Genomic DNA, 26384 nt, shown 5'->3' on the forward strand with positions numbered 1-26384 from the left:
TTCCTTCAAATGTTACATATTTTCCAGTAAAAAGGGACTTTACTTAATGAGCATGTAGTGATTCCTGTAATTTCTGCATCTGAGGTATGGATACTGACATCCTAAAATACTCTTCTGCTTCACTCATCACGGTATGATTTTACAGAAGAAAATTGCAAGAAAATGAGAAGATAGGAACTGTAGCATAGCATAGGCCAAAACAGACCAGCTACTTGACCCTCCAAATCAAATACTAGTTCTTTAAAGCCATCTTCTCTGCTAACTACTAGTCATCCATGTTGGGAAAACTTGCTTAAATATATGAAACGTTAGCTGGAATTCTTTCTTCTTAACTTAAATGGTGGACCAAATAAGGGCCAATGAATCCAAGCAGTATTGGGCAGCAGGAGTATTGCTTGAGGAATCTTCATTAATAATCAGGTTTTTGTCCCCCATTTCAGAGGCAGACATTGACCATGGTTTTCTGAGAGTGAAATGGTATCATTAATGAAGTATTAATAGCCATTTAATAAGCTTCAAATTATGTTTTTTTTTTCTTTTGAGGAATAGGAAATGAAAAATACATTTAATCATGTTTCTATTTAAATATTCCCTGTATGCATTGATCCTTAGGTTAATTTGATATCTGTTTATGTAGCTTTATGAAGTTTGTGTGCCCTGTTGTACACATCTGGAGCTATCAGATGCAATATTCATATGCAGAAAATGGTTCTTCAGTGCAAGGGGCATGAAGAGTGCACAAACTAAGGCAGATATTTTGAGGACATCTTACATCGGTGTGGATCACAGACTAGCACGTGCTAAGATAGCCTTTTCCATAAATGATTCCTCCATGGCAAGAATTTGTAACTGAACATTATGAAGATAACAGTATTTAGTACTGACTAGTTCCCACATAAGAACAAAGAAGTTAATTTATAAATCGAGTCTGATATGGTGGAAGGTGAATGAAAAATAGATCCTGTCCTCAGATACTCATGTATGGCAGATGTGGAAGTTGTAGGCTACTAGTCTATTTTTGTCCTGTTACTTTTCTGTATGCTATTTGAGACTATATTCTTCACTGCTTCATCCAGAGCCACAAATTTATATATAATTTTTGGTAAGTCTGTCTGTGTCAGTGGCCATTTAACTTGTTTTCCTTTCATTGCAGGAATTCCAACTGATTGATTTTCACCTTTACCCTTACATAATTTGCCTTATTACATATTAGATCATACTTCTGTACTATGAAAGCAGTGTGTTTTTTCAGTTATTGTTCTGGGTGCTGTTTGTTTTGATTTCAGCTCCAACTGAAAAACAATTCATTCATACCAAACCAAAAACATCTGAAAAACCAAGAGTGCCACACACTAAACCTGGTAATGGAGTCATTCTTTTCATTTTGTGTGTTTGTGTTTAATCATTCTTTCCCTTAGCCCCAGGTTTTGTGCTTTTTAACAGAATTATTCTTAGCTGGTTTTGTGCTGAAACATATGCATTCCACTTAAGTCAGTCAAAACAAACCAACATATGTCAAAACTACACTGAAAATAATAGTAGGATTTGTAGTATAGCATCAGAAAGGCTTTTCCTTCTTTCTGTTACATATGTAGTAATGTGGGTGTTGACAAATGTCACTGGCTAGATAGACAGAGTTCTGTCTGAGTACTTCCTGATAATCTTCAGAGATGCTTCTTTTCTAAGTATTTTTTTTTAATCCATAAAATGTGACAGAAGTCTTTTGCAATGTGCTTGTACGGTTAGCAAGTCACGTTGTGTGCTATACTGAAACAAAGTAGTCTTCAAAATAGTTATGCAGGGCTGTATCTCTTGCCATTTTTGTTATAGAAGGGATGTATAGGGTAAGTTAATTGAAATATAGTGGTATCTGTCAGTAGTTGATTTATAAGATAGTCTGCTACTCTTTAGTTTGGGGAATTCTGAAAGTTTTAGAAATAGTGCAAATGCTAGTTTGTTTCTATTACAGTTTAATATTCTAAGATTCTTCACATTTTCTCCTTAACAGCAATACATCAGACAACTCCACAACCAATTATTACAAAATCTTCTACTACCGTTGAGTATTCAAGGGCAGCAATGGGTAAATAACTTTCCTTAAAGTTAAAATACAGGTATTTTTAATTATATAACAGGAGAAATAGCTAGAGAACATGCTCCAGTGTGTTATTTCGTGTAACATCATTCCACTACCCTTCATTTTGCTTACATATGTGCATGATTCTTAATACAGATGGGTCTCGGTTCTAGAAGTAAAGCAGAAATAGCCTTCAGCTCATGTCTGTTCGGAAGCCTATATTTATCAGACCTGCAACCAAATTCAGTGGTGTAATTTTTCTTTTAGAGCAAGAATTTTAGTCACTAACTCAACTTACCCTACAGCTCAGCGCTAGGACTTTTCTGCATTTTGGTTAATCATTTTGTTTCAGGTTCCAGAAAGCCATGGGATTGTTATTGTCTTTTTTTCAGGCATTTGAGTCATGCATTTACTGTGGGCTAAATATGACATTGGATCATGACTCCAGAAGAATACAATAATAATCTTTTTCTGTTTCTTTCAGCTCCAAAAGAAAAACTGCTTATTCCTTTCAAACCCAAAACATCTGTCGGGCCAGACATACCACAGACCAAACCTGGTAATTTAAAGTTTGTAACTTTCAAACTGTTATTGTGGCACTGCCTTAGTTACACTTCCTGCTGTCATTCTGTACTGCAGTCATGGGACGTGCATATGTAGTCAGAAATTAGGATCATTATTCAGCTCAGCGTGTTAATAAATTATATCAAGAAGCATGCCTGAGAAATGCATCTGTTTCCTTCCATGGAGGGCAGAAGTGAAGATGGTTGGGTTTTTAACAACTGTTTGTTGAATTGGTAGGTATAGCCATTAAAAATGTGAGGTATTAGATTAATTTTATTAAATATGTACTACTGTAGCCAGCTTCACTAAGCTCTTTTCTTTGAGGGATTGTGTTACCCTAATATATTTGCTTCAGTTTCTCAAGTACTTTTGAAAGTTGGGTTACAGAATCTCAGTCCAAGATAGTTAGATGCTAAAGATATAGATACATCTTCATACCAGTGATTTTTGCAGTACCTACAGTAGATTTACGGATGCAGAGTTATACTGAAGGATGATGATACTTGAGCTTTACCCTGGGTGTGAACTATTTCCTTAAAAATTACTAAGTAGGAAGGTTAGACAAGAAAATATTGTTAGAGCAGGGGTGACAACATGGTTTTAAAAAAGAGCAGCTCCTCATCTTTCTTACTCTGATCTAATCGCCTTAGTTTTAGAAAATAAGTTAATGAATAGGTTTTATCATTTCCCCCGTTTTTTCCCTTAGACTTCTAGCCCGTTTTTATATAGCTGAAAAGAATTTAAGCAGAGACGCTAGTAATTCAAGAACTGTCCATAGATATTACTGTGAAAATGGAACTGAACAGTCCAGGAAAAAGATTTATTTTCTAAAGGCCTTATTTTGAAAGGCTTTCTGTTAAGTAACCAAGTTAGATCCTAAGTCTTGGTTGAATAAGAGCTATTTCCAATCATGTCAGTTAACAAGTGCCATGCTTTGGTACCACTACAAAGTTAGTTTTAGGCAAAGAATTTCAGAGAACAGAATTTATAGGTTTATTCTTTTCCTTTTAGATTTTAAATAATTATAATGATATATATGCAAATAAGCTACTGTTAGGAAAGTTGTTAAAAAAATTTGATACTATTTAGCCACTGCCCTTCATGCTAGTAAGTAGGTTACTTCCCAGCTTCCATATTTTAACCTGATTTCTGTAAGACAGAGAGGCATGTAGTGTGTGGCTCTGACTGCCACTCTCTCCTTTTCATCCAGTAACTTGGATATCTTTCACTAAATTCAATCAAATTTGAGTGAGCGAAGAACATCTGAAAGATAACTACGTTACTACAGGGTTTTAAAAAATTTTTTAGGGAAGTGCAAATTAATACACCCAGTGTAAGAAAGACCAAGGACTGCCAGAACTGTACCTCTGGGGCATTTGTCCTGAGTTGGTGGGGGCCCAGCAGAATAGTTGCATTGTCTGGCTGTCAGCGTGAAAACACATCCAGACTAATCAGAACACGTGTCTGTCTCCTGTTTGCTAAAATTGTCTTAGCAGATGTGTAGATGGGCTTGTAGGAAACAAAGGACACAGATCCTTAATGAAATCCAACGTCTTTAATTTCACTTCTCACAGAACAATGTTTTATTTCTTTTAGCTCCAAGGACAACACACCTGGGATCAATTAACCTTATAACAGTTCATGTTGTTGATGGGTCCAAAATGACTTTGGGTAATGAGAATATTATGTCAGTTTATTTTTCATAAAACTTTACTTTCTCTGCTTTTGCTATATGGCTACACTCACGCTTTAATCAAAGATATATTGAGGTATTTCTGTTATGTCAGGTTCAATTGTTAGTCACTTTCCAATGCACATACAAAATGTTGCTGGTTTTAATTTTCCAGCCATTTCTTCTTTCATGCAATTCTTTCTAGAAATAAGTACTTTATGTACAGGGCTGAGGAGACATATTAAAAAGACATTACCTTATCATCTTTTTTTTCTTTTGTCTGACCTACTAATGATATGTATCTTCCCAGTCCTTCCCAGTCGAGAGAAGTCTTTTACCTGTATAAAAGCATGATTTTAGGCCAGATGTCTAGCACCAGCTCTTTTTGTTTATGGTCTGCACAAAGACAGTTTGAATTTCGCTTCCACCTGTGGTATCTTACGTTTAAAAGGAAATAATTTGCATTTGATAAGCAATAATATCTTTACTTTCAGTTCCCAATGAAACGTACCATATTTCACCCAAGCCCAAAACTGCAGTACCAACTGAAATTCCACGGTTCCATACAGGTAATTACTAGGATTTTCTTAAGTTGTTGTTTTGAGAGTCTGTAGAGGTTAAGTAAAATCAGTACGGTTTAAGGTTTAATGATCTATTCCTTATTACCTTTAAAACTATTTAAAATATATCACATGAATATTTATTTTTCCCCTTATCAAACGATTTTTGTTCATTGCTCTGAAAATCAAGGCTGAATCAGCATTGCCTCAAAGATTATATGAATTATTAAGATTATTAGATTAAAGATTATTAAACAGTATTATGCTGTGTATTGGATCCTCAGATGTATAGTGTTGCAAACATAAATGTAACTGACTTCTACCTCTTGACTATAAAATACTAAATCTAAATCTGTAAAACGTTTCCCAAATGTAGATGTCAAAACTGAGTAATACGTTCTTTCCTGCATAAGTATTTTCTCTGACATTCCAGAGAGCCTGGATTAAGTGTTGTGGGTAGAATGGTTATTAATATCAAATAGCTAGGTCTATTTATTTAAAAAATGAGTTATAGAGGTTGATAATTTGGCACAAGGTAACAGTGACTACTGCTTATGCTTTCAGCTTGCAGTGTGATTCACATAGATTCTCTAACAACTGAAATATCAAAACTATTTGGCAAGGGAAAGGCAACAATAAGAAAAGGTTGAAGGCTTCTGATTTTAGCCTTGATGATGACAGTATGCTTCAGCAGCCCTACACAGTGTCTGCATTGAATGCTTCCAGTTGTTTTCTCTCCAGTATTTCAATGTTTCATGTTTTTAATCTGAATATTTGATTTGGGCAGTGTTCGGTTTGGTGTTTTATTTTGAGGTTTTTTGTTTGTTTGTTTGTTTTTTACAGAACCTAATTAAATGTCTTAAGGCCATGGATACCTTGCAGAGCTAACTCTGTATCTATATACAGTTGGGTAACTGGCTGTAAATATTTTATATCTTTTCCTAAACCTAAACATGAATGTAACTGGTCAGACTGCATGATGGAGTCATCTGACCACTAAAGAAACTACCATTCTCAGTGTGCATTTTGGATTGGAACTCATAGAATTCTCATATGTCCATTTTGCTGTATCACATTGGTGCATGGACCATTTTTCTGGCAAATTACACTGCACTATTTGTGTTCCTTTTACACATAGCATTTAAACTGAACCTTATTTCTTGTAGCACCTCATAAAACACGTCTCACTTCTGCAAGACCAAAGCCATCTGATAAATCACAGACCAGACCTGGTAATAATTGTTTATTCAGTTTGGGACGGGGAGGAGATAATGAATTAATTAATTTCACCTATTCTCAGTGGAATTTTAAGTGTTGCTGAAAAAAAGGGGTATTTTTCTTTAAATTAATTAGTCTAGAGGTAAAGCTTTTCCAAATCAGAAAAGAAAGAAACCAAAGCTGTGTGTATCATTGCAGCAAATGTTGCTTTTCCATCTCTAATGTGGAATTTTTGGCATCACATAAAAGTCTGTTGGGTTTTCTTTTCATGGAACATTTTTTTTTCTTTGGTTTTTTTTTTTTCGTCTTTTTTCTTCTTTTATTCTTCTTTTTTTCTCTTTTTTTTTTCCTTTTTTCTTCTTTTTTTCTTGTTAAACTCTTTCCCAGCTCTTAGTAAAACCACACTAGCACCAGCTAGAACAAAAGCACCTGGACTGCCAAAGTGGATTGCACCAACAGCAGGTAGAGCTGCAGTTTTGGCATTTGTTTAAAATTACCAGTAGAAGACAGGCTTGTGACTTCTTCAAATCATCTTAAGCCCTGCAAAATATTTCATTGTACTTGATTATAGAAGTTAATTCCTCAGAATGCTGTGTGTAATTGCTGCTACTGGTCAAGTTATATAATTCCTGACTGTCAGTATGACTGATATTGACACTCAGTCAGTGTAAACTTGCAGATACAAAATTATGTGGCTACTGTTTACTGCTGTTTTCTAGATGATAGGTCCAGAATAATTGCTGGAAAACACTTTGCTGAAAAGGGTTACCCAATTGTTTAAGTTCAAGTCAGAAGGCTTGGTAAGAAAGCCTTAAAACCAGGTATCTTGCTAGCTACTAGCTATGCATGTGGTGTGTTCATGTTGGACCTGCTCACATTCGGACTATGTGCTGTTCAGGCTTGCATACTTCAGCACCAAGGAAGTTGATGGATGATAGAGAAGGGTGAGAACTGTCACTTCAACTCACACATTCTTACACACCGAGATAACATACACCCCTAGCCACAAAGATTTACTCGAAATTTTGGGTTGGCTGGGGGAAGAATCATTTATGATAAATCCTTTTTCAATTGTACCTTGGTTTTCCATCCAATCAAAATAATGTTGTCAGTGCTAATGGATAAAGAATCATTGTTTTAAAAATTTAATAAAGCATGAATTTATTATGTTACTACGAATACCTTTTTTTAAAAAAAATACAGCCATTATCTTTTTTTTAAAAAATATAGCCATTGGTTAATTAAATACAGACTTTTAGGACTCTTCATCTATAACGCAAGTTTAAAATAATAAACAATTTAAATAAATAAATAATGCACATCTTCAAAGCAAACTTGGCTGTTCATCCACTGCTAACAGTGCTACTGTGTCCCATACTGTTGCTCTGTGCTAGCCAGGTTAGGATAACCTGAGTAATATACCATCTGCTCTATGCATTCCTTTTTTTGTCTGTGTAATATTTCTCTGTACTGGGATTTCCAAAGTACCTTTGGCCATTGAATACCTGTTGTTGACTTTTTAGTATGATTTGAGCTATTTATGCCTGCACACAATTTTGAGAAGCCCACCATGTTTTTCGAAGTGGCAAAACCTCAAAAGAGATGGTTGTATATTTAAAATTAATTAAAAATAGCCTGTTCAGAACATGGCATACTCTTCTGTATTACATACAGAGTGGACGCCTTCATTAGAGATCTGTGCTCTTTGACTCATTATAGTCCTTCTGGCAGGTGAAAAGAGCCCATCAAATTCCAGGACTATCAGAGACAGACAGTATTAAATGACCAGTGGCAGTAGTTGCGGGTCAGGAAGTTTTGTTCTTCAGTTGTGTTGGCAGTATCCTTGTGAGCGAGCTGCCTAATGTCTGATTTCCAAAACAGGCAGAATACGCACAGGTCTCCAGGAGTAAGTGGCTTTTGAAATCACATTCTGAAATTATGCATAAATACATATGTTAGACAGTATGTTAAGCTTTTCCCTTCTCTCATATAGCAGTAACCTTGGCTGAGGTATCTGTAGATTAAACAGAAGAAAAAAAAAAAAAATGCCTGGTAAGGAAATCAGCAGTATAAGCATAACAGTAGATAATAGTAGACATGTAAATTGTTACATGCAGTTTGTTGTGCTTAACACTGTTTTAGGTGACTGACAAAGTATTGTTTCAAGCAATCTTATTTTAAATGCTCCTGTTGGAGTGCCCGATAGTTGTCATTATTTCCATGTCTTTATAGTAGTTCCAGTTGCCAGGAAGATCTAGAGCTTTGGTGTGGTAGATGATATCAAAAATCGTCACAAGTCTATTACCTTGCTGCACATGCTATGTGTACTCACAGGTGAATAAGTACCTTCTTTTAGAATTCTTCCGGAAAACAATACTTCTAGTAGTATTTTCCATTGCTCAGTTACAGAAGTCTTTCTTCTTTAAGTTATAGAACCATCCTGAATATGTGTGTTACCTAGATTTTATGTCCTGCCAAATGAGCCCTTATAAACTAAACCTGGTGTCCACAGCACTAAGGAAGAGCTGGTATTTACTGCCTGCTGTCCGTTCTTTGTGCCCCCAACCCTGCTGATGTAGCAACTCGTTGGTATCTTTCTGAGTCTGCACCTCTCTGCTCAGAAGTGTAGAGAAATCACCAGTGAGTTTGGTATGTTCGTGACAGGTTGAAAGAGGACTGCAGCTTTTCACAACTTTTCAGTCTGTACCTTCGTTAATGACCAGTAAGTAAAATCCCAAGTGTTCTGTAAGGCAGGTATGTCACATTTTTGTGACATATGCAAATGCAGTGTCTGAGCCTGCCAGGCTGTCTGTGCTTACAAAAACAATTTTGCACAAGCGAGTTCAGGTAATCAATTGAAGAAATCTTCCGTATCTCTCCCAAGCAATGTGCAATAACATATTGCAAAGAGAACTCCTAAGTCTGCAGAAAAGACAGAAAAGATAAATCTGAATCTTCCCAGCTAAGCGAAATCAAAACGTTTCTTTTCAGGAGGTGACATCTTAGAGAAATGATAATACTTCAAGGTATCCGGATGATTTTGGGGGTTGGGGAAGTTTATATCTTCCGTTATGAAAATGATCTGTTGTTTTCTGTAGTTAGCTTACCAGAATCCTTAATTTCTGATCTAAGCTGATCAGAATCCTTAATTAAACTGTAAGGAACAGTATGTTTTCAGGCTTACCTTTAGATGTTACATATTTTTTTCTTTATCTGAAGAAGAGCACATTTACTGAAGAGCCATGGGCACTCTGTTGTTTGAAGAGCAGTATGAATCTTTTAATTCCTTGCTGGGCTGGCACTGCTTTGGAATGTACTCCAGTTCTTCCTGACTATGCTCATTAGCCTCAGCGCAAAGATGTTTCACCCCGTGCAGTGTGCCCGGCAGCTGCACGCCCAGATGATAAGTAGTGGGATTTGGTTTTTCCAGCAGCAGCACGTGGGGTTGCAGCTGGTTTCCTGACAGGCTTCTCAGTCTCCTGGCTAACTGTGGTGCCAGGTGGTAAACTGGACTGGGGGAGAGAGGCAGGGATTACCTCCTCATGACTAACATTCCTTTTAATTTTCTGCTTTTTTTTAGCCATTTTCTCTAGAATTTCATTTTATTGAGATGGCTTTTTGTATTTGTCTTAGTGTTTATAACTTCTCTTAGTTGTGGTTTATTTTGGAGTTTGTTTTTTTTATTTAATCCTAACCATTTAAAAACTGCTCCTGATCTGTTAAGCTTCCAGACAACCTTCACCAAACAAACAGAGCAACATTTCCATTTCCCTTGTGAAAGAAAGTGGTAGTTGGCTTTCATTATACAATGGCCATTAATTTTGCCTTCTATTTTCTTTTTATTTTTGAAACTGTGGGTGTATAACCAAGTTCTAGAAAAGCTCAAGCGTTAAGGTATTTCAGTTTGTTTTATCAAGGGCTCTTTTTCCAGGTGTTCTCTTAAAATGGGCCACCCTTCTAAGGTATTCCTGCTATTAAAGATGCAGTGGTTAGTTTTAAGGTGTTCCAGGTCCCATTAATATTTCAAGGAAAAAAGATAGAAGTAAAAGAAGACACAAACACACATGCAAGTAATACATCTATTCTCAGTTCTGTTAAGTTTGGATGAACATGGTAAGTCTAAATGCTTAAAATAAGTAAGTTATGTTAGCTAGCATAAGGCAAATGCTATGGTGATGCAAGCTCTTTGGTAGCCTTGTCTGAAAACACTAACATTTATGTAACTTTAAAGTGCATTGAAATATTCAAGAAGAAGACAAGGAGATTTTTGTCAACAGGGAGGTGGTGTGGTTTGATAAGCTTTTTTGCTGAAACTTTGACTTATTTTTCATTACTACTTTACTAATGGCAAAATAGCAGTGCAAGTTTCAGGGGAGCGCAGGGGTGGTGGTGGTAAAAAAAATTACTACTTCCCTCTAGAATGTATACAATATTTCTTCATTCCTAGCTGATGTAACTCAGAAAAGATTGTGAATCTAAATTAGATTGTAAGGAGCAGAACAGAGGTAGGCTTTCCTGTAGACACTGTAAGATGCAAAATTAAATTAGACTTGTAACGGATACTTGGGTGATTTAGTATGATTTAGTCAATGTGCTGTATGTTTTGTTGATGTGTTTATTGTAAGATGAAGTTAAGAAGCTAAATATACTCTGACTATGACCCATGGTGTACAAGATCATTTTTCTTTTTAAAGCTGATGCTGATCTTCTCATGCCTCTTCTTCCTTGAACACCATCCACAGGAAACATTGATTAGCACTTTGGCGCTTTGTGTATCTGAAGATGTAATTAACCACTTCAGTTACCTGAAGACATATTGCAGTTATACAAAAGCACCTAGTGTGTTTAGAAATTTTCGTCACAGGGACCAGATGACCTGTGTCCTGTTCCCAGCTTACTGCAAGCCTCACTAATCTTAAGAAAATCATTTAATGTATCCATACTGTGCACTGTGGATGCCTAAGGTATGCCTAGCAAGAATGGCCAATTAGTAAAATAATTGAAAAATTATCTGCTTCATACTGTTAAAATACTATCTTAATCTCAAAGCAAACTGAGTACCAGATAATAAACTATGAAATTTTTGGCTGGAGTGTTTAGATCATGTTGGACTAGAGTTGGAATTTCATAATTAATTCAATATTGAGAATTATTATTTTTTTTAGAATTTTAAAGTTTTTTTTTAAATACATTAACTTTCAAGGGGTTTTTATTATGTCATGAAAACAAGTATTTTTTTGTTTTTCCCATGATGAAATCGCAATGGATCTTCACACTCTACCATATATAGAACTTTTATAAAGTAAATATACTTGTTTCACATAGGGAAAGCATATTAATTTAACAGTCTAGCTGTCCTATAAATACCAGCATGTGAAGCAGTTGTTCTATACTAGGAGTAATTGTGTTGATCTTTTTAATGCCATTTACTTCAGGGTTTTTTTAATGTGTTTATATAACTTTTAAGTAGGACTTTCTTTTATATACAAACTGAATTTTATGTACACTTTGCCTCCAGTATGCCAAATACGGTATATGTTTGGTTCAGAATTGCTCTAGCCATTCAATTTGGAGGATAACTGAGGATCTTATTCTGGGGACAAAGACTTTGCCCTTTCCCAGAATCGATGGACATTGTATTCTGTCTACTGAAAAACTAGAATGTTCTCTGTACTCATCTTTCCACATATAATCTTGGTTTAACTCATCTGTTATCTCTTAATCTTATTAACTCTCTCTTTCAAAATACACTTTTCTCAAGGAAAGTTTAAAATTAAATTGCAGGCTCACTAGACCCAGATCACTTTCTACTTACTTGAATAGGAAGATAAAGGATATTACTAAGTTATCAGTAAAAACAAATGTGGGCCATATGTGCTAGTTTAGCAATTAATGTTATCTAGAGTTTGAATGTATGCGATATACAAGTATTCTGTGACTTGGTGCTGCACTGTAGATACTTAGTTCATTTCCTTTGTTTCACAGATGATGTATATACACCTGAGGATATTGCCAGCCAAATTGGTGTGGATGTGGAAAAACCTTTGGAATATAGTGATACCTGGGAAAAGCCAATTTCTGGTAAGATTAATAAAAGAAGGCAGTATAGCAAATGTTAACAGTGATGAAAAATAAAAACACCATCTTTCCTATACCTCCACTAAGAAGAGAAAATAATTCTTATTCATTCTCATCAATACACCTTCTCCTGGCTTCAGGATGCTACTAAAAGTGACAAAAGTGAGAATATTTTGTAGTCACTACTTAGTCAACAGCATACGTCGTGTATTAAAAATGACCTCTACCAGTTTGTATCCTGATGGTCAAACAGCCACAATACTGTAAACACTGATTTTTTCATACTAATAGTTTCTACATAGCAAGGGAGAATACAGTGAATGATTTATCAGAAAGTTTTGTTGAATATCAGGATTGTTGGGAAAATTAGAACATTAGGCTTGAAGCAAAATAATAATGTGGAGTAAATAAGGTTACAAGGTTTTTTACGTGTGCTTTACCAGGCTTGTCAGTTTTACTTTTCTTGCAAGTGTTGCAGTCGTATTTTCAAATTTTTTTCAATATTTTCAAAATATTTTTGCTGAAAAACAGCTCCCAAAATAAGCCTTCAAAAATAAACTTTGTGTATTTCACGTTTCTAGTCAGCTTTTTAGAAATTTTCAGTTTCAACTCAGAAGTTGTAGTATAGAGTGTGTTTGCATGCCACATGTGTACACACAAACATGTAAACACTTTACATATAGAGGATTTGTTTCATAAGCATGACCAAGAATGGAGCTTGTTTTAGCTGTGCTTTTTTTACTGTCAGAAAACCTGACTGAAAATAAAATCTTTTTGGTTTTACCCTTGCATTTACTATTCAGCTGCAGCTGCTCTTTTTGGTTACATTTTCCCTTGGAATCATGTTATTACATTTAAAAACACAGATACAAAGATATGTCTCTAGTTTATAAACGGCTGTTTGCTCCTAATCTCTTCTGAATTTCCTTTGCACCTAATTTACCTGCACAGAGACAAGAGTCTATCTTGACAGCTCAGTTCTGATGTTTTATCTTTTTAAAGTTCATTCAATCTGAAGATTGTACTTTGTAAAGATTAAGTCCGGTGTGATATACTATTAGCAGTAGCTGGATTCAGACTGTAAGCTGAAAACAAGGATGGTGCTCTGCATTTTTAGTAGCTGAAAGCCAGGCAGTGGTGTGTACTTAAGTAAATCCAGCTTGTGATTTGCAGAGACTGGAAGGTTATTTTGCACATAGATTTGAAGGAACATCTGCATCTGCTTTTACTCATCCTATGACATTAGATGTTTAAAGTTAAGCTTTTAGAACTTTGAAGTAAACCAATACCTTGAACTGTAGTCATAAAAGACATTCGGGTATGACTGTAAAATTAGGTACTACTGTTTTGTAATTTTCTTGTATACTTCTGTGATCTCAGCTCTCTTCATGAGGCTTTACTATGTATATCAAAATTCAGAAAAATAGAATCATAGGATGGTTTGATTTGAAAGGAACCCTTAAAGATCAAGTAGTTCTATCCCCCTGCCATGGGCAGGGACATCTTTCACTAGACCAGGTTGCTCAAAGCCCTGTCCAACCTGGCCTTGAACACTTCCAGAGAGGGGGAATCCACAGGTTCTCTGAGCAGCCTGCGTCAGTGTCTCACCACCCTCACAGTAAAGAATTTCTTCCTTATATTTAATCTAAATCTGTCCTCTTTCAGCTTAAAACTATTATCCCTTGTTGTTTCCCTACAGGCCCTGGTAAAAAGTCTCTCTCCATTTCTCTTATAAGCTCCCTTTAAGTACTGAATATTGTAACAAGGTCTCCCTGGAGCCTTCTCCAGGCTGAACAACCCCAACTGTCTTGGCCTGTCTTCATAGGAGAGGTGCTCCAGCTCTCTGAGCATCTTCTGGACTCGCTCCAACAGGTTCCTGTCTGTCTTGTGCTGCAGACTCCAGAACTGGGTGCAGTACTCCAGGTGAGGTCTTGGGAGAGCAGAATAGAGGGGCAGAATCCCCTCCCTCAACCTGCTGGCAGCACTTTGGAGGCAGCCCAGGATACCATTGGCTTTCTGGGCTGCAAGCAGACATTGCTGGCTTGTATCTAATTTTTCCTCTACCAATATCCCCAACTCCTTCTCTGCAGGGTTGTGCTGAATCCACCTGTCATCTATCCTGTACTGAGGCTGGTATTTGCCCTGACCCAGGTGCAGACCTTGCACTTGGCTTTGTTGAACTTAATGAGCTTTGCATTGGCCCACTTCTCCAGCCTGTCAGGGTCCCTCTTGGTGGCGTCCCTTCCCTCAAGTGTATCAGCTGCACCATTCAGCTTGGTGTCATCCGCAAATTTGCTGAGGGTGCACTCAATCCCACTCTCTGTGTCATCAGTAAAGATTTTGAATGGTACTGGTCCCAATACAGACCCCCGAGGGACACTAGTTGTTACTGATCCACGTTTGGACGTAGAACCATTGACAGCAAGTCTTTATATAGGGCTGCCTAGGCAATTCCTTTTCCATTGAATATTCCATCCATCAAAGCCATCTCTCCAATTTAGCCATAAGGTTGTTGCATGGGACTGTGTCAAAGGCCTTGCAGAAGTCAAGATAGGTGACATCCGTTGCTCTTTCCTTACCGACCAACGCAGTCACTCCATCGTAGAAGGCTGCCAGATTAGTCAGGCATGATTTGCCCCTGTGAAGCCATGCTGGCTGTCTCTAATCACATCCCTGGCATCTGTATGCCTTGACATCGCTTCCAGGAGGATCTTCCATGATCTTACCAGGCAAAGAAGTGAGGCTGATTAATCAGGTGTTGCTATAACTTAGCCAGTATTTGCTTTTAAATACATTTACTTTTTCTGAAAAAGTGTGTGTTAACTGAAAAAATTACATTTATGCTACTTACGAGAAATGAAAAAGATAGGTTAGCATACAAGAATTAAGCTTGATATGTTAAGAGTCTGTCCTAAGAGGCTGCACACCCTCCTTTTTCATGAAGAGTGACAGACTCAATGAAATATATTTGTGGTCCACAAAGAACTCCTGTGACTAAATAAATCCTAATAATTCACCATGCCACTGTCTTCACAAAAATCTATGCTATCACAAAATCCCTAAATACTATTGTGTGTCCTGTTTACAGGCTCAGTCTCCACACTGTTAATGAGATTTGGTAGCATCATAGACCATCACCCTAATCATTGTGGTAATAGTAGAAGAGAAGAGTAGGGATTCTTGGTTTTCCAGAGTGCACTACAGTAGATTTGCCTTGACACAGTGCACTGAATGGGATGTTTTGACTCGCATGTAACTGTTGTGGTTGTGTTGTTCAGAAGATACAATGGAAATCATTGATGAGTCAATACTTGCATGTTTTTACTCCGTAAATATCTCGGACAATCCCATTCCCTAAACATGGGTAAGGGGGAAATGAGTCATGGATGCTACATGTAGTAATATCTAGGGTATGATGACTTATACATACAAAAATGTATTCTCCTTTTTCAGGTCCTTAGGCATATTTTTTCATCTCCATCTAGGGATTAAGAATGAATATGAAACCTACAAGTGCTATTTTCAAAACCATTACGTCTTCCTGAGTTAGATAGAGTATTAGTTCCTGTCTTGGTCTGAGGGATTTTAAAAAAAAATCTGTTTTATAAGTGACTGCAAAAGTCCAAAAGGAAAAGGGAGCAGAGAAAGATGGAGATGTTCCTATTTGATTGTTGTATTTCTAAAAAGGCTTTCCCAAATGTGTCTTTGGATCTGCTCCCTTCTCACCCACAGTCACTCTATTTATAGGGTGAGTTAAGGTCTGATATGTAGGGCCCAAGGCACTCTGTATAGCCAGTAACTCAGTATCAGGCAACTTGCACATTTGTTGACATTGGCAGCATTATAAGAATTACATTACTCTTGAAGATTTTCCCTTGTTAAGTACAAAAAGTCTTTTGTTACATAAATGTGTTGCACATATCTGCTGGGTTTTTTTCTTAAGGAATGAAGTGCAAAGGTGAACAGTGGAACAAAAATCTTTTCCTTCGTCTTTCCTTTTCATAATAAAATCCTTTATAATTGCCTGGAAAATACAGTAAAATGTTTTGTGAGTATGAATTAAGAAGCTTAGGCTGTCCTTTCAGACTTCACTGTCGAAGGACCTTTACCAGATAAATTTACTAGGTATTGGCTGGAACTGCTCATTGCAGCAACCTAGCTGGGTGCTTCAGGAGTTTCCAACACAACAGCTGTCTCTAGCCATGTCAGCACATGGTGACTTTTTTTCATTTCTTACTTTTGAACGGCATAGAGTCATGTGTCCCTAATGATAATTTCCCTTTTGTTACATCTTTTGCTTTGAGCTGAGGGTGACCAGCGCATCAGTTAGAAAGTACAAAAGATTAGAAATTTTGTGGGTAGGATACTGAAGATGTTTCCAGGTACACTGGGAGAGTGTTTATCGTGGGAAGAAGTATCCTCTTGGCTGCCAAAAAATTACCGTTGACAGAAATGAGTAACTACACAGAAAATGAATCACTGAAAGACTCGTACAAAATCCCAAGAGAGCTCCTTTTTTTCAGGTAAACTTGGTTTAAAACTCCATGGCACACACTTTCTGAAGAATTTAAGGCTGAAATACAGTTCATTTCAGCTCTTAAACTCACTTCTCAGCTTGTGATACTAAATCAGACATGAAACAGTGTTTGAGAAGTTAGAATATAACTTGTAATGGGTTTCTGATTTTATGGAACTTGAGGTTAAATAATTAATAATGCTGTCTTGTAATGTCATTCAGTAACTACATCGCCTGGCCCTCAGCATCCTCCCATACCTCCTGCCAAGCCTACACAAATGCGAAGAAAACCCCTGCCTCCAAACACCGTGACTGGAAAACCAGGGAGTCCAGGTATCTCAGCCTTTTCAGCATACGCGTTTTAGTGTGGGTAAGGTAATACTGAACTGACTAGCAGGGCATAGGAGAATTTTACAGTATAGATATATTTAATCTGTGATATCTGTAGAAACTAGTCTTCTGGAACATACAGGCCTTGTCTTCATACATAAACTCCATTTTGCTTTTATTTTCCTAACCTAATTATCAAAATCATCCCTAGAAAGGGAGCTGAAAGCAAAATAGCATAATCCAAGTCATCCTTTAAGAAGATCAACCTTAAGAACATTTTGCATCTACTAATAGCATTTGCAGTTACTGAATGTGCATGTCAAATGGGAGATATTGAATATTATGCTTAAATGCATACTCCCAACTTATTATTTGTAAAGAAATTCTGTCCCGTGTATATGGAACATCCATTAGCCACTGCAAATGAGCTAATAGGCACCCAGAAAACTTAACTGCACTGGGAAGTAGAGCAAGCTGAGTTATTTCACGTGCAAAGGGTTTAGCTTCATTCCTGTGCTACAGTATCAGTGTCAGAGCACACAAAAACTTTCACATTTCCTATTTTATTTCAGTTTTATCCTGAAGCTGATAATTCAGTAACCTTATGTATCTTTTGTCTGTAGATTGTATGTAAGGATCCTTAGGCTAATGTTATTCCACGTACAGAAACCACCTCATTATGTTTAGCATCATGAAAAAAGCTTCCCTCTTGGTATTACTCTCTGTAGTTTGCTGGAAATACAAAGGTCTTGGCTCTGCTGTATTTTCTGTTGGCTTTTTTGGTTTGTTTTATTTGGGGCTTTGTGTGCTATTAAGGCAATAAAGACCTAAATAATTCTTCAGTATTTTGTGCAGCAGGTTAGAAGCAAGAATCTCCAAGCTGTATGAAACAAGCTGTATATTTACTCAATGGCAGAGCCAAGATTGAAATGTTGTGTCCATACTTGTGTTGGTTGGTGGTGTTTCCTTTGTAATAGCTACAACAGAATGTAAGACATTGTCAGTCTTAAGCTGTAGCAAAAAAAATATGTTGACCTGATACATTTTCTTTTGCTTGTAATGAAGTCTAGGCTAATTTTCTCCGTTGTCTAATTAATTTACCACTGTTTTGAAATTTCACACTTTTTCCATACTCTAGAGGCCAGGTTATGTGGTAGTCAGCAGTTAACCATACCTTCCTAGGCATTCAAGATGGAATAAATTGGTTAGATGATTTGGTTCTTCCTTGTGGGGCCAGTAGCAGATTTTCCTTTTTCTGTGTTTCCTAGTGTTTTATCCAGCTTAGTTTTAAACATCACAATTGAGTTTCTTCTGGTTCCCTGGAGAGACTGTTCCACAGTACTAACAGGAAAAATTTGCCTTGGTGTTCTTGGATTTTCCCTTTCATAATTCTGTCCTGTTTCTCTTTCTCATTAACACTGTGATTAATTCCTTACTTGCATCTTTCTTACTTGTCCAGTGGATGAGTGTTATGGGGATGTTTCTATGCAGACATTTAAAGTCTCCTGAATAGAAAAAAAAGGAAAGAAGAGTGTTCCAGAACCTTTGTGAAACTGGACTTTAGTGAGAATCTTAATAAATTTCCACTTTATTAAAGAATTTAATGGAAAGTAGGGATTTTTGTTGTTTTAAATTTGGTTCACCTGAGTTCTGCCCTCAGTCATCATGTTCTTCTGTGTCATATATGTGGGGAAGGTAACTATATTATACAGTTCTTGACTTCTGGAGGTTGATTCCAGTCATGGAGTGGTTATCTAGGAGTGTCTGCGTGTTTTGTGAATGGAGTTCTTGTCTTTTACAGCTATTTTGAAAGCAATCAAGACATCCCACACCATGGATAGTTTGCCTCTTGGAAAACTATTTTTTTTTAATTAGGTAGTAACAGCTGGGGCATAAAAGCAATGTCACATAATCTAAAATAATTTCTAAAGTAGCTATTTCATTATGGGAGGTAATATTGTCTCTATCACTCAGTTTCTCTTCAAACTTATGGCGCCTACTACAGAATAGATCAATTCAGAAAGACAGCTTTTCCCTTGGGTCATGTAGCATTATAAATGTTGAAAAAGTTGGACTCTGGTTGCGTTCTTCTTACCTTCATTTGAAGGGCATCTTCATTTCATTTAGTGGAAAAACTCCAGTACTGTTCTGTGGTTAAACTCTTAATGCAGACCATGGTTAAGGACCAAGTGTTGATTGTTGTACATGTTCCAGCTGCAGCCTTGCTAGTATAGATGCTGTATTGAGAGTAGAAATGAAAGGACCTTAACTATATTTGAAGGAAGAACCCAAGTTTCAGTTGCTGACTTCAGCTATTCTGTTTTACAACTCCTGAAGAAATGTATGCTTTTATTTGAGAAGCAGCAATGTCAATTATGGTCATTTGGCATCCTTTTACCAGCCCGTGTAGGATGGTTCTGTGCATTAAACCAGGCCATGGTCTAGCTGACTGAAGTCCTCCAAGACAATCTCCAAGTAGGAAAGAATTTTCTTACTGTGTTTCAGGAAAAGCTTATATTGGCAATAAGAACAACTTGGAACTTTCCTAAGTCCAGCTGGAAGCTGTTGTATAAGTTTTGAGGGAATATCATATTTTAAATGGAAGTACTTGCTTCATGAGGCAGTTGTCACAAATCTAAGTTCTGTTTAGAAAATCAGAAAGCTGTTTCACTTTTTTAAAGAGTGAATGCCTTGTTGTCACAATTTCCTCCTCCTGTCACTGTAGCTAAACCTGCTGGACCAACAACACCTGTGAGGACAGGAACATCATACAAGACACCAACAGCTTTTGCAACTCCAGAGTATTATAGTAAGCATACTAAAAACAGTTCTGGTTTCTTTTTTTTTCTTTCCTTTTTTTTTTATTTCATTAACATAAAGGTTTCCTTTTTTCTTTTGCTTCCCTTCCCTGAACTATATCAATGGATTTTATATTTAATATAGAAAGTAGTCTGTCTGGGGTGATTCTGATTTCCTTTATGCCACTTTACGACTTCTCTAACTTGACTGAATTTATCTGTTTGTTTTCTGATAACATACCTTGGTAAATGAGAACATGACATCTCTTCCATCTTCCTAGAAATCAATGCATGCTTAGTATGCTTTCAATACTATTCAGTGGCTACTTTAAATCTGTGAAAGGAGTAGAAACGGCAATTTTTTCCTAAACATTTCTTTTTGCATGCTGATAAATTCAAATTATTTTTGATAGTGACTGATAGTTCTCAACATGGTGTTGATATCCTCCCAGCTATCTGATGAAACTGCCACAATTTAAATAGAAAAAAATTATTAAATAGAGCTGTCAGCTGGTAATTTGCCCTTTATAAAATTGGGAATTAACTACAACTTCAGACCTAAATCTCCTCAAAGTGGCATACAGGAATGGGTTTGGATGAGGGTGCGCTTAGAATTTTTGGGCCAAAATATGCAGCTGTAGTTACATTGTCATAAATGATGCTGTTTCTGATTTGCCTAGATTTACAGTAATACTGAAATCCTTGATTCCTTATAATGTTCATGAACTCCCGGTGACCCTCAGTGCTCAGTAAAGCAAGCTGGGTGCTAAATTTATTGAAAAATGCTTGTTGTGAATGCACTGTGTTTTGTCCGTTGAGGTTCATTGTCGTATTTGCATCTAAGAGAAGATTCTGTTCAGTATAGTGTCTGTTTAATGCAACACTGGTGTCATGAATCCTGACTGCTTTAGCACATATTTGTCACCAGTGGATTTGCCTTCAATTTCCTTCAAAATTTGTAGAAGTTGTACTCTCTGGAGACAGAATTTGTTGCTATTTTTGGTTCATGTGTCAACATAATAGTGCTGTATATTCTATAAACGTGAAGCAAGCTCCAAGCTAAACAGCCCGTACAGTGCAAAAAGATCCTTTTAAAAAAGTCTAAAGAGCATTTTGCATATATTGGATTAATTGAATCCAGCAGCACTAATGAAGTCTGTTGTTTTGATTATGGCTATCTTTACACCAGCAGGTAAGTATGGGGTTTACCTAGCATCACAGCCAAAATTGAATCCTTAAAAGGAAAAGACAGATCTGGCAGCAAAGGTCTACCATGGAAGAGCTTTACCACGATGTAAAATGCCAAACGAACAGGGAAAAGCTGCAGTTCTAACACTGAAACTTTTTATTTCTTGCAAATGAAATCATATCTGTATTTCCCCTAGTTGATGCAACTGTCTTCAGCTCAAGCCCTACATCAGAAACAGATTCTTCAGGCAAACCAAGGTACCAAGGTAGGATTTTAATAGCTGTGGTATTTTTATTTTGGGGGAATATATGACTACTGACCTGTCTTGTATCAAAATTATCTTGTTTGGTTATTCGAAGGCCAAAACTGTTGATTCTGTTTCACTTCAGTGTCAGACGAAAGGGCTGTAGTGCAGACCATCAGCATATTCTTGACTAACTTTTACTTCTGCTTTATTCTCTGCTGCTACCTCCTAGTTTAAAGTCTTGCCTGCAAACGTGCTGTGGCTCTTCCTGTGTGCCACTGTATGTACGACTGCACACTGTGTGCGTTCCACCAAACCAAATGAAAGTCTTCCTGTGGGCCTGCAAGCATACCTGCAGAGGTAGTGCCCCAATACCAACGTGCCTTACCACTGAACAAGGTTACGATTTTGACAGCCACTTTAGAAACTGCAAGTTTAATGTTGGAGTGACTCTGGACTGAACTTGTTACTCTTTCTGGTGAAACAAAGTGGTGATGGGCATTATGTCTTTGTATTAGTATAGCACTCAAAAGCTGCAAATGGAATTGCAGTGTCATTTTACTATGTAAGGACTAAAGTTAATTGTTCTCTTTTATGACAGAAGTGAATTCTTTCAGGCAGTGTGTTTGAAACTAATACTGTCTAATAAACCACTAATACCTTCAGAGTGTTTTTTTCATCAGTGGTCCCAATGGGAAGAGGGTAAAGTCAGAGCAGATTCCATGTCTAACAACAATAAAAAAACCTAACAAGCAGCTTAATATTGAATATATGGGGTTTTTTCTTAAACATATAAGTTTGACTTGTTCAGATTTTTACTTGCTGCCCTGAGATGGAAGTTGTGCACTAGGTGAAATGGCCTTGACATTTTGTAAAAACACTCTGTATTGAATAATGGCTCTTTCCTATTGCTCTTAGCCCCCCACGTTAAGTACATGAAGAAAGATGATGATGTGCCTTGCTCTATCACGAGCTCTCTTGAACATTTTCCTCAAGAAGAAGCTGGCAGCAGGGAAGAACCTACTCGTCCTCCACAAAATCCTCCAACCAACCTCACAGTGGTGACTGTTGAAGGCTGTCCAACTTTCGTCATATTGGACTGGGAAAAACCAGACAATGACACTGTTACTGGTTGGTTTGATTTCTTTCCTCCATTGGGTCAGAATACAGTATTTTCAGCTTATTTTTACTTTCACAGTGGTTTTATGCCATTTGAAAACTAATTTAATCCCAAGGGAGTTTAAGACCCTGGTGCGTTTATTTTGTGCTACTGTCAATTCCAGTGTGAATAAAAAAATCCCACTAGATTAGAAAGAGATTTTCACCAATATATCATTGGTGTCAGCAATGACACAAAAAATACTTAAGTATAACTCTGTATCTTCTCCTAATTTCTGGCTTCTCTCTGTACAGGATCTAGTAAGATCTAGTCAAGAAGTTCAGCAATGCAACAGTAGTCTTTAGTATAATGATGCATTCATATAACGTAGTCATCTTTCTTGACTTGAGGATGTTGTTGGTCAGTGGGCTGGACACAACAAAACCTTACACCCATCTAGTAGGTCAGTAGAACTCTGCCAGCGTAATACTTGCTGTACCCGCCACAGGATCACCAAGTTCACGATGTTAAAAGAAGCTGTTTGGGAGTTTTTTCATTTCCAAAGGAAGGTTTTTGTATTGAGAATAAATCCTTATGAGTCATGCAGGAATCAATACACAGACAGGCAAGCATGCAAAATGAACACTCATAATTTTTCGTTGACTTCTGTATATCAAAACAAGCTTACCAAAATTGAACATTTAAATCAATTAACAACTGAAAACTATGGTTCTTCTGTACTGTCAGGAAAATGGATTTTGTTTTTACCATGGACACAAAACTTAGATTTGCAAATTCACTGGCTCATCACAGCCATGACCTGTGTTTTGGCTGTGTTGCATTACAGGTGAGGAGAACAGATAATACTTGAACTAAGACTTGATCATTAACTATTCACTTTAGCATGTAAGTGGGGTGTTTTCACATGTTCTATATGCATGTCGTGGGAGATTTCAGTGCAGGGGTATAATTAGGTGACTGTTACAAGCAAGGCCGCTCTTTTCCCCAAATCAGTCCTTCCTTGATTTTCTAAAAATAATTACTAGATGTAGCCCCTAATCTTTCTTGCTCTCCCCACCATTTTGAAAAATAATAAATTCAAAACCAAAGGGACACTCGAAACAAAAGGTAGCCTGCACCTTTTTCTTCTGGGAAAAAGGAAGAAAGTTAGCCCTTCTGCTGGATTGAAATGGGAATAAAAAGAGTCTGTAGGCTAATAAAAAGTACCAAAAAGAAAGAAAAATGGTTACTTGGCTTGCTTTCTAAAATGTGCTTCATCCTGGGAAGAAAAGGAAGTGTGAGTTTATTGCTAACCTCAGAATTAGGCTAAGGATAGGCTCTCTGTGAACACTCCCCATTCCAGGCGGTTCTGCAATGCTGCTTTCTGTTCCGGGAAGAGGTTTTTTTGTTGCTGTTGTCATTTGGAGGCCTCCTCCACAGACCAGTCCTTAGCTTGATTAGGTCAGATAACGTCATTTAGTCTGCATGTTTTCTTGGAAGTAGATCTGCTGTTTTCCTTGAGTATGCTAATGAACCCACTGCGGCACAACCATTTGTATTGCAAAAATAGAAAAATATTTCCACCACAGCTGGTAAAACTGTCAGCGCACATCATCTAATGATGAGAACAAGGCCTAATTGCCTTCTGGTGCTATTTCCTTTCTTTCTCAATGCGTGTTGTGAAATACAGAGCAAGCAATGTTCGCTGTTTCTTCTGAGCTTTTAGGTGGGACCCTTTCTCTGTTCAGTTGTAATCAGTGTTTGTAAAAGTTAACTTTCCATGAAGTTTCTTCTCTTCTGTAAGACTATTCAGTGATAATGGAGACATCTGGCATACCCTTCCCCATTCCAGAAAAAAAGATTCAGACCTTCTGAGGAGTATGTGACTAATACTCATTTTGCTTCACTGAGAGAAACTTCTTCAGTCTAGCTGTCTTCTATCTAAATATAGCAGCTTTCCCATAAATACCATCTTCATTTTTTTTCCCCTCAACGTATAATACAAAATGTTTAAACTCTGTGGCTTACAAATATTTTCATTGAGCTTATCTCCTTCATCTTAACTTCAAAAAATTTCACAGTTCATGACTCATCCAAAGACACTTTTGAATTCAAGAGAAGGTGTTGAATTGCATTTTCTGAAAACAGTGATTACTTCATATTGGCACCAGCATGACTTGACTTGCTTAGACAGACTTATATCAAGTTCTCTGTCATCTCTTTTTATTTTTGTATTTTATACATGTTTTTTCAATCATCTGATTTAGGCATCACATTTTCTTTAATGCACTGTTTCAGATAGAACTGTGGAAACAGAAAAGGTAATTTGTTGAGCCATTTTTTTGAAACAGTTACTTTGCTTGACTTTTAGCAGTGTACAAGGGGTTTCATTGTATTGGGTATTCCTAAAAAAAGTTTTTACTTCAGTAACGGAAAGGTCTGACTAATAATAACGAGAACAGTGATCAGGCTTACCTCCTTGTTTTCATAAAGGCCACAAATTCCAGGAACCAAGACCATTTTGCTGGTGCTCTGCTACTCCTGCTGTGTTGCCACAGAAATGTAGAGCAGTTTGTTGTCTTGCACACCAAGACTTGTGCAGGTACTGGATGCACTCAGTAGTTGTTCATGTGTGTGTGCATGCACATGTTTGCATGCCCATTCGTGTGTGCTGCACTTGCTTTTCCAACTTGAATGAATTAAAAAGTTCACATCACATACTGACTTGGGGCTGGCAGAAGGCAGCAGGAATGAATTCCTGTAAATTACCTACTTGTTCTTTATCTGGATGTACCTAAGGCAGTGGGTATCCACTCTCTCTGCTATGCTTCCTAATAAAAATGATTTCTCTAATGAGGCTTAATTAGGGCAAATAAGGGCTTTTGCACATCTTTTTTCTCCATGGTTCATTCAGCCCTTGGTGGCTATATAGGAAAAGGTCTTTGTTTCCCAAAAGAAAATGCACAGAGAGAAAACACAGATATTTTTTACACAAATACGTGCAAACTATCAATGCTAATGTTTTCGGTCATTGCGTTGGGGTCCCACTTGAAAAAATGATCAGTAGTAAAAGCTCTCTACTTAGTGGCTCCCCACCCCACCCCCATCTGAGACAGCCATTCCTGCAGGTCCATGAGTTTGTTTTTAATAGGCAGTGGTTGATCCTTTCGTGTTCACAGGTGACTGCTGGGGGGAGGACTTCTGAACATGGAAATTTAGAAATCTTCGATATCGGCAGTAATTCCTTCCTTCATGCTGACTTTCTGGCATACTTTTAAACCTGTTTTAAAGGTTTACATTGCTCTGTATATGCTCTAAATAACTGAGTCTCTTACAAGGTAAAGATAAAAAGATGCTGTGTAGAGGCCCCTTTTGAAACTCTTGCAGTCAACGTGACATTCACTTGTGCATACTTGTATATAATTGCTCTAATTGAATTGCTGTGGTTTAGAAACTTGGAATTTTAGAACATAATTTTTTAGGGCTGTTCTGCACTTCCATTTAATTGCATTGTCTTACACAGCAATATTGATGGCTGCTCTTTGCATAGAAGACTGCAAAGGAAGCCATAGTTGAGGTCAAATCAGGTCAGTTTGTGTGTGTATGCTCATTTACATACACATGTCCTGCATTTACTAGGAGTGAGGATCTGACAGTCCAGCAACAATTAAGAGGGTTTTTTTCCTTTTTAACACTGAATCTCATTGCAGGTGTGTTATCTTTCTGTGTTGAAACAAATGGGTCTCCTTGTATTGCGAACTAAAAAATTTAGGGAAAAAAAAGTCCTACAAGAACTTGAAAATTAGTAGTATTGTTAGAAAAAAAAAACAGGAAAGTAAGTTGTTTTCTAGTAACTGTTGATAGATGGTCTTTATCCTCCTGGTATAATACCTGCGTTACTCATTGTGCTGTAGATCTAAATGCTCATTCCAAGTGTTCTTTGAAAACATTCTCCTTTGCTGGCTTACAGTTGGCAAGGCTGCACGTGGTATTATAGACGGGGTTTAGGAAGGGAAAAGGAAGGGGCTGGGGAGGTTGT

At 37.1% G+C, this 26384-nt stretch overlaps 1 protein-coding gene across 1 annotated transcript in view; it reads left to right on the top strand.

Annotated features, from left to right (window-relative positions):
• The window catches only part of LOC119143563 (ABI family member 3 binding protein), a 144031-nt gene that overhangs the window by 95009 nt on the left and 22638 nt on the right, over positions 1-26384 (top strand). Inside the window, exons 39-50 of the mRNA XM_037377939.1 lie at positions 1287-1361; positions 2009-2083; positions 2562-2636; positions 4238-4312; positions 4808-4882; positions 6040-6105; positions 6479-6553; positions 12077-12172; positions 16908-17018; positions 19741-19824; positions 21199-21267; positions 22165-22377. Of these exons, the coding sequence (XP_037233836.1) occupies positions 1287-1361; positions 2009-2083; positions 2562-2636; positions 4238-4312; positions 4808-4882; positions 6040-6105; positions 6479-6553; positions 12077-12172; positions 16908-17018; positions 19741-19824; positions 21199-21267; positions 22165-22377 (1089 nt within the window). The remainder of the gene's footprint in view (positions 1-1286; positions 1362-2008; positions 2084-2561; positions 2637-4237; positions 4313-4807; positions 4883-6039; positions 6106-6478; positions 6554-12076; positions 12173-16907; positions 17019-19740; positions 19825-21198; positions 21268-22164; positions 22378-26384) is intronic.

This window comes from Falco rusticolus, chromosome 2 (assembly GCF_015220075.1).
Source record: "Falco rusticolus isolate bFalRus1 chromosome 2, bFalRus1.pri, whole genome shotgun sequence".
NCBI classification, from domain to species: Eukaryota; Metazoa; Chordata; class Aves; order Falconiformes; family Falconidae; genus Falco; species Falco rusticolus.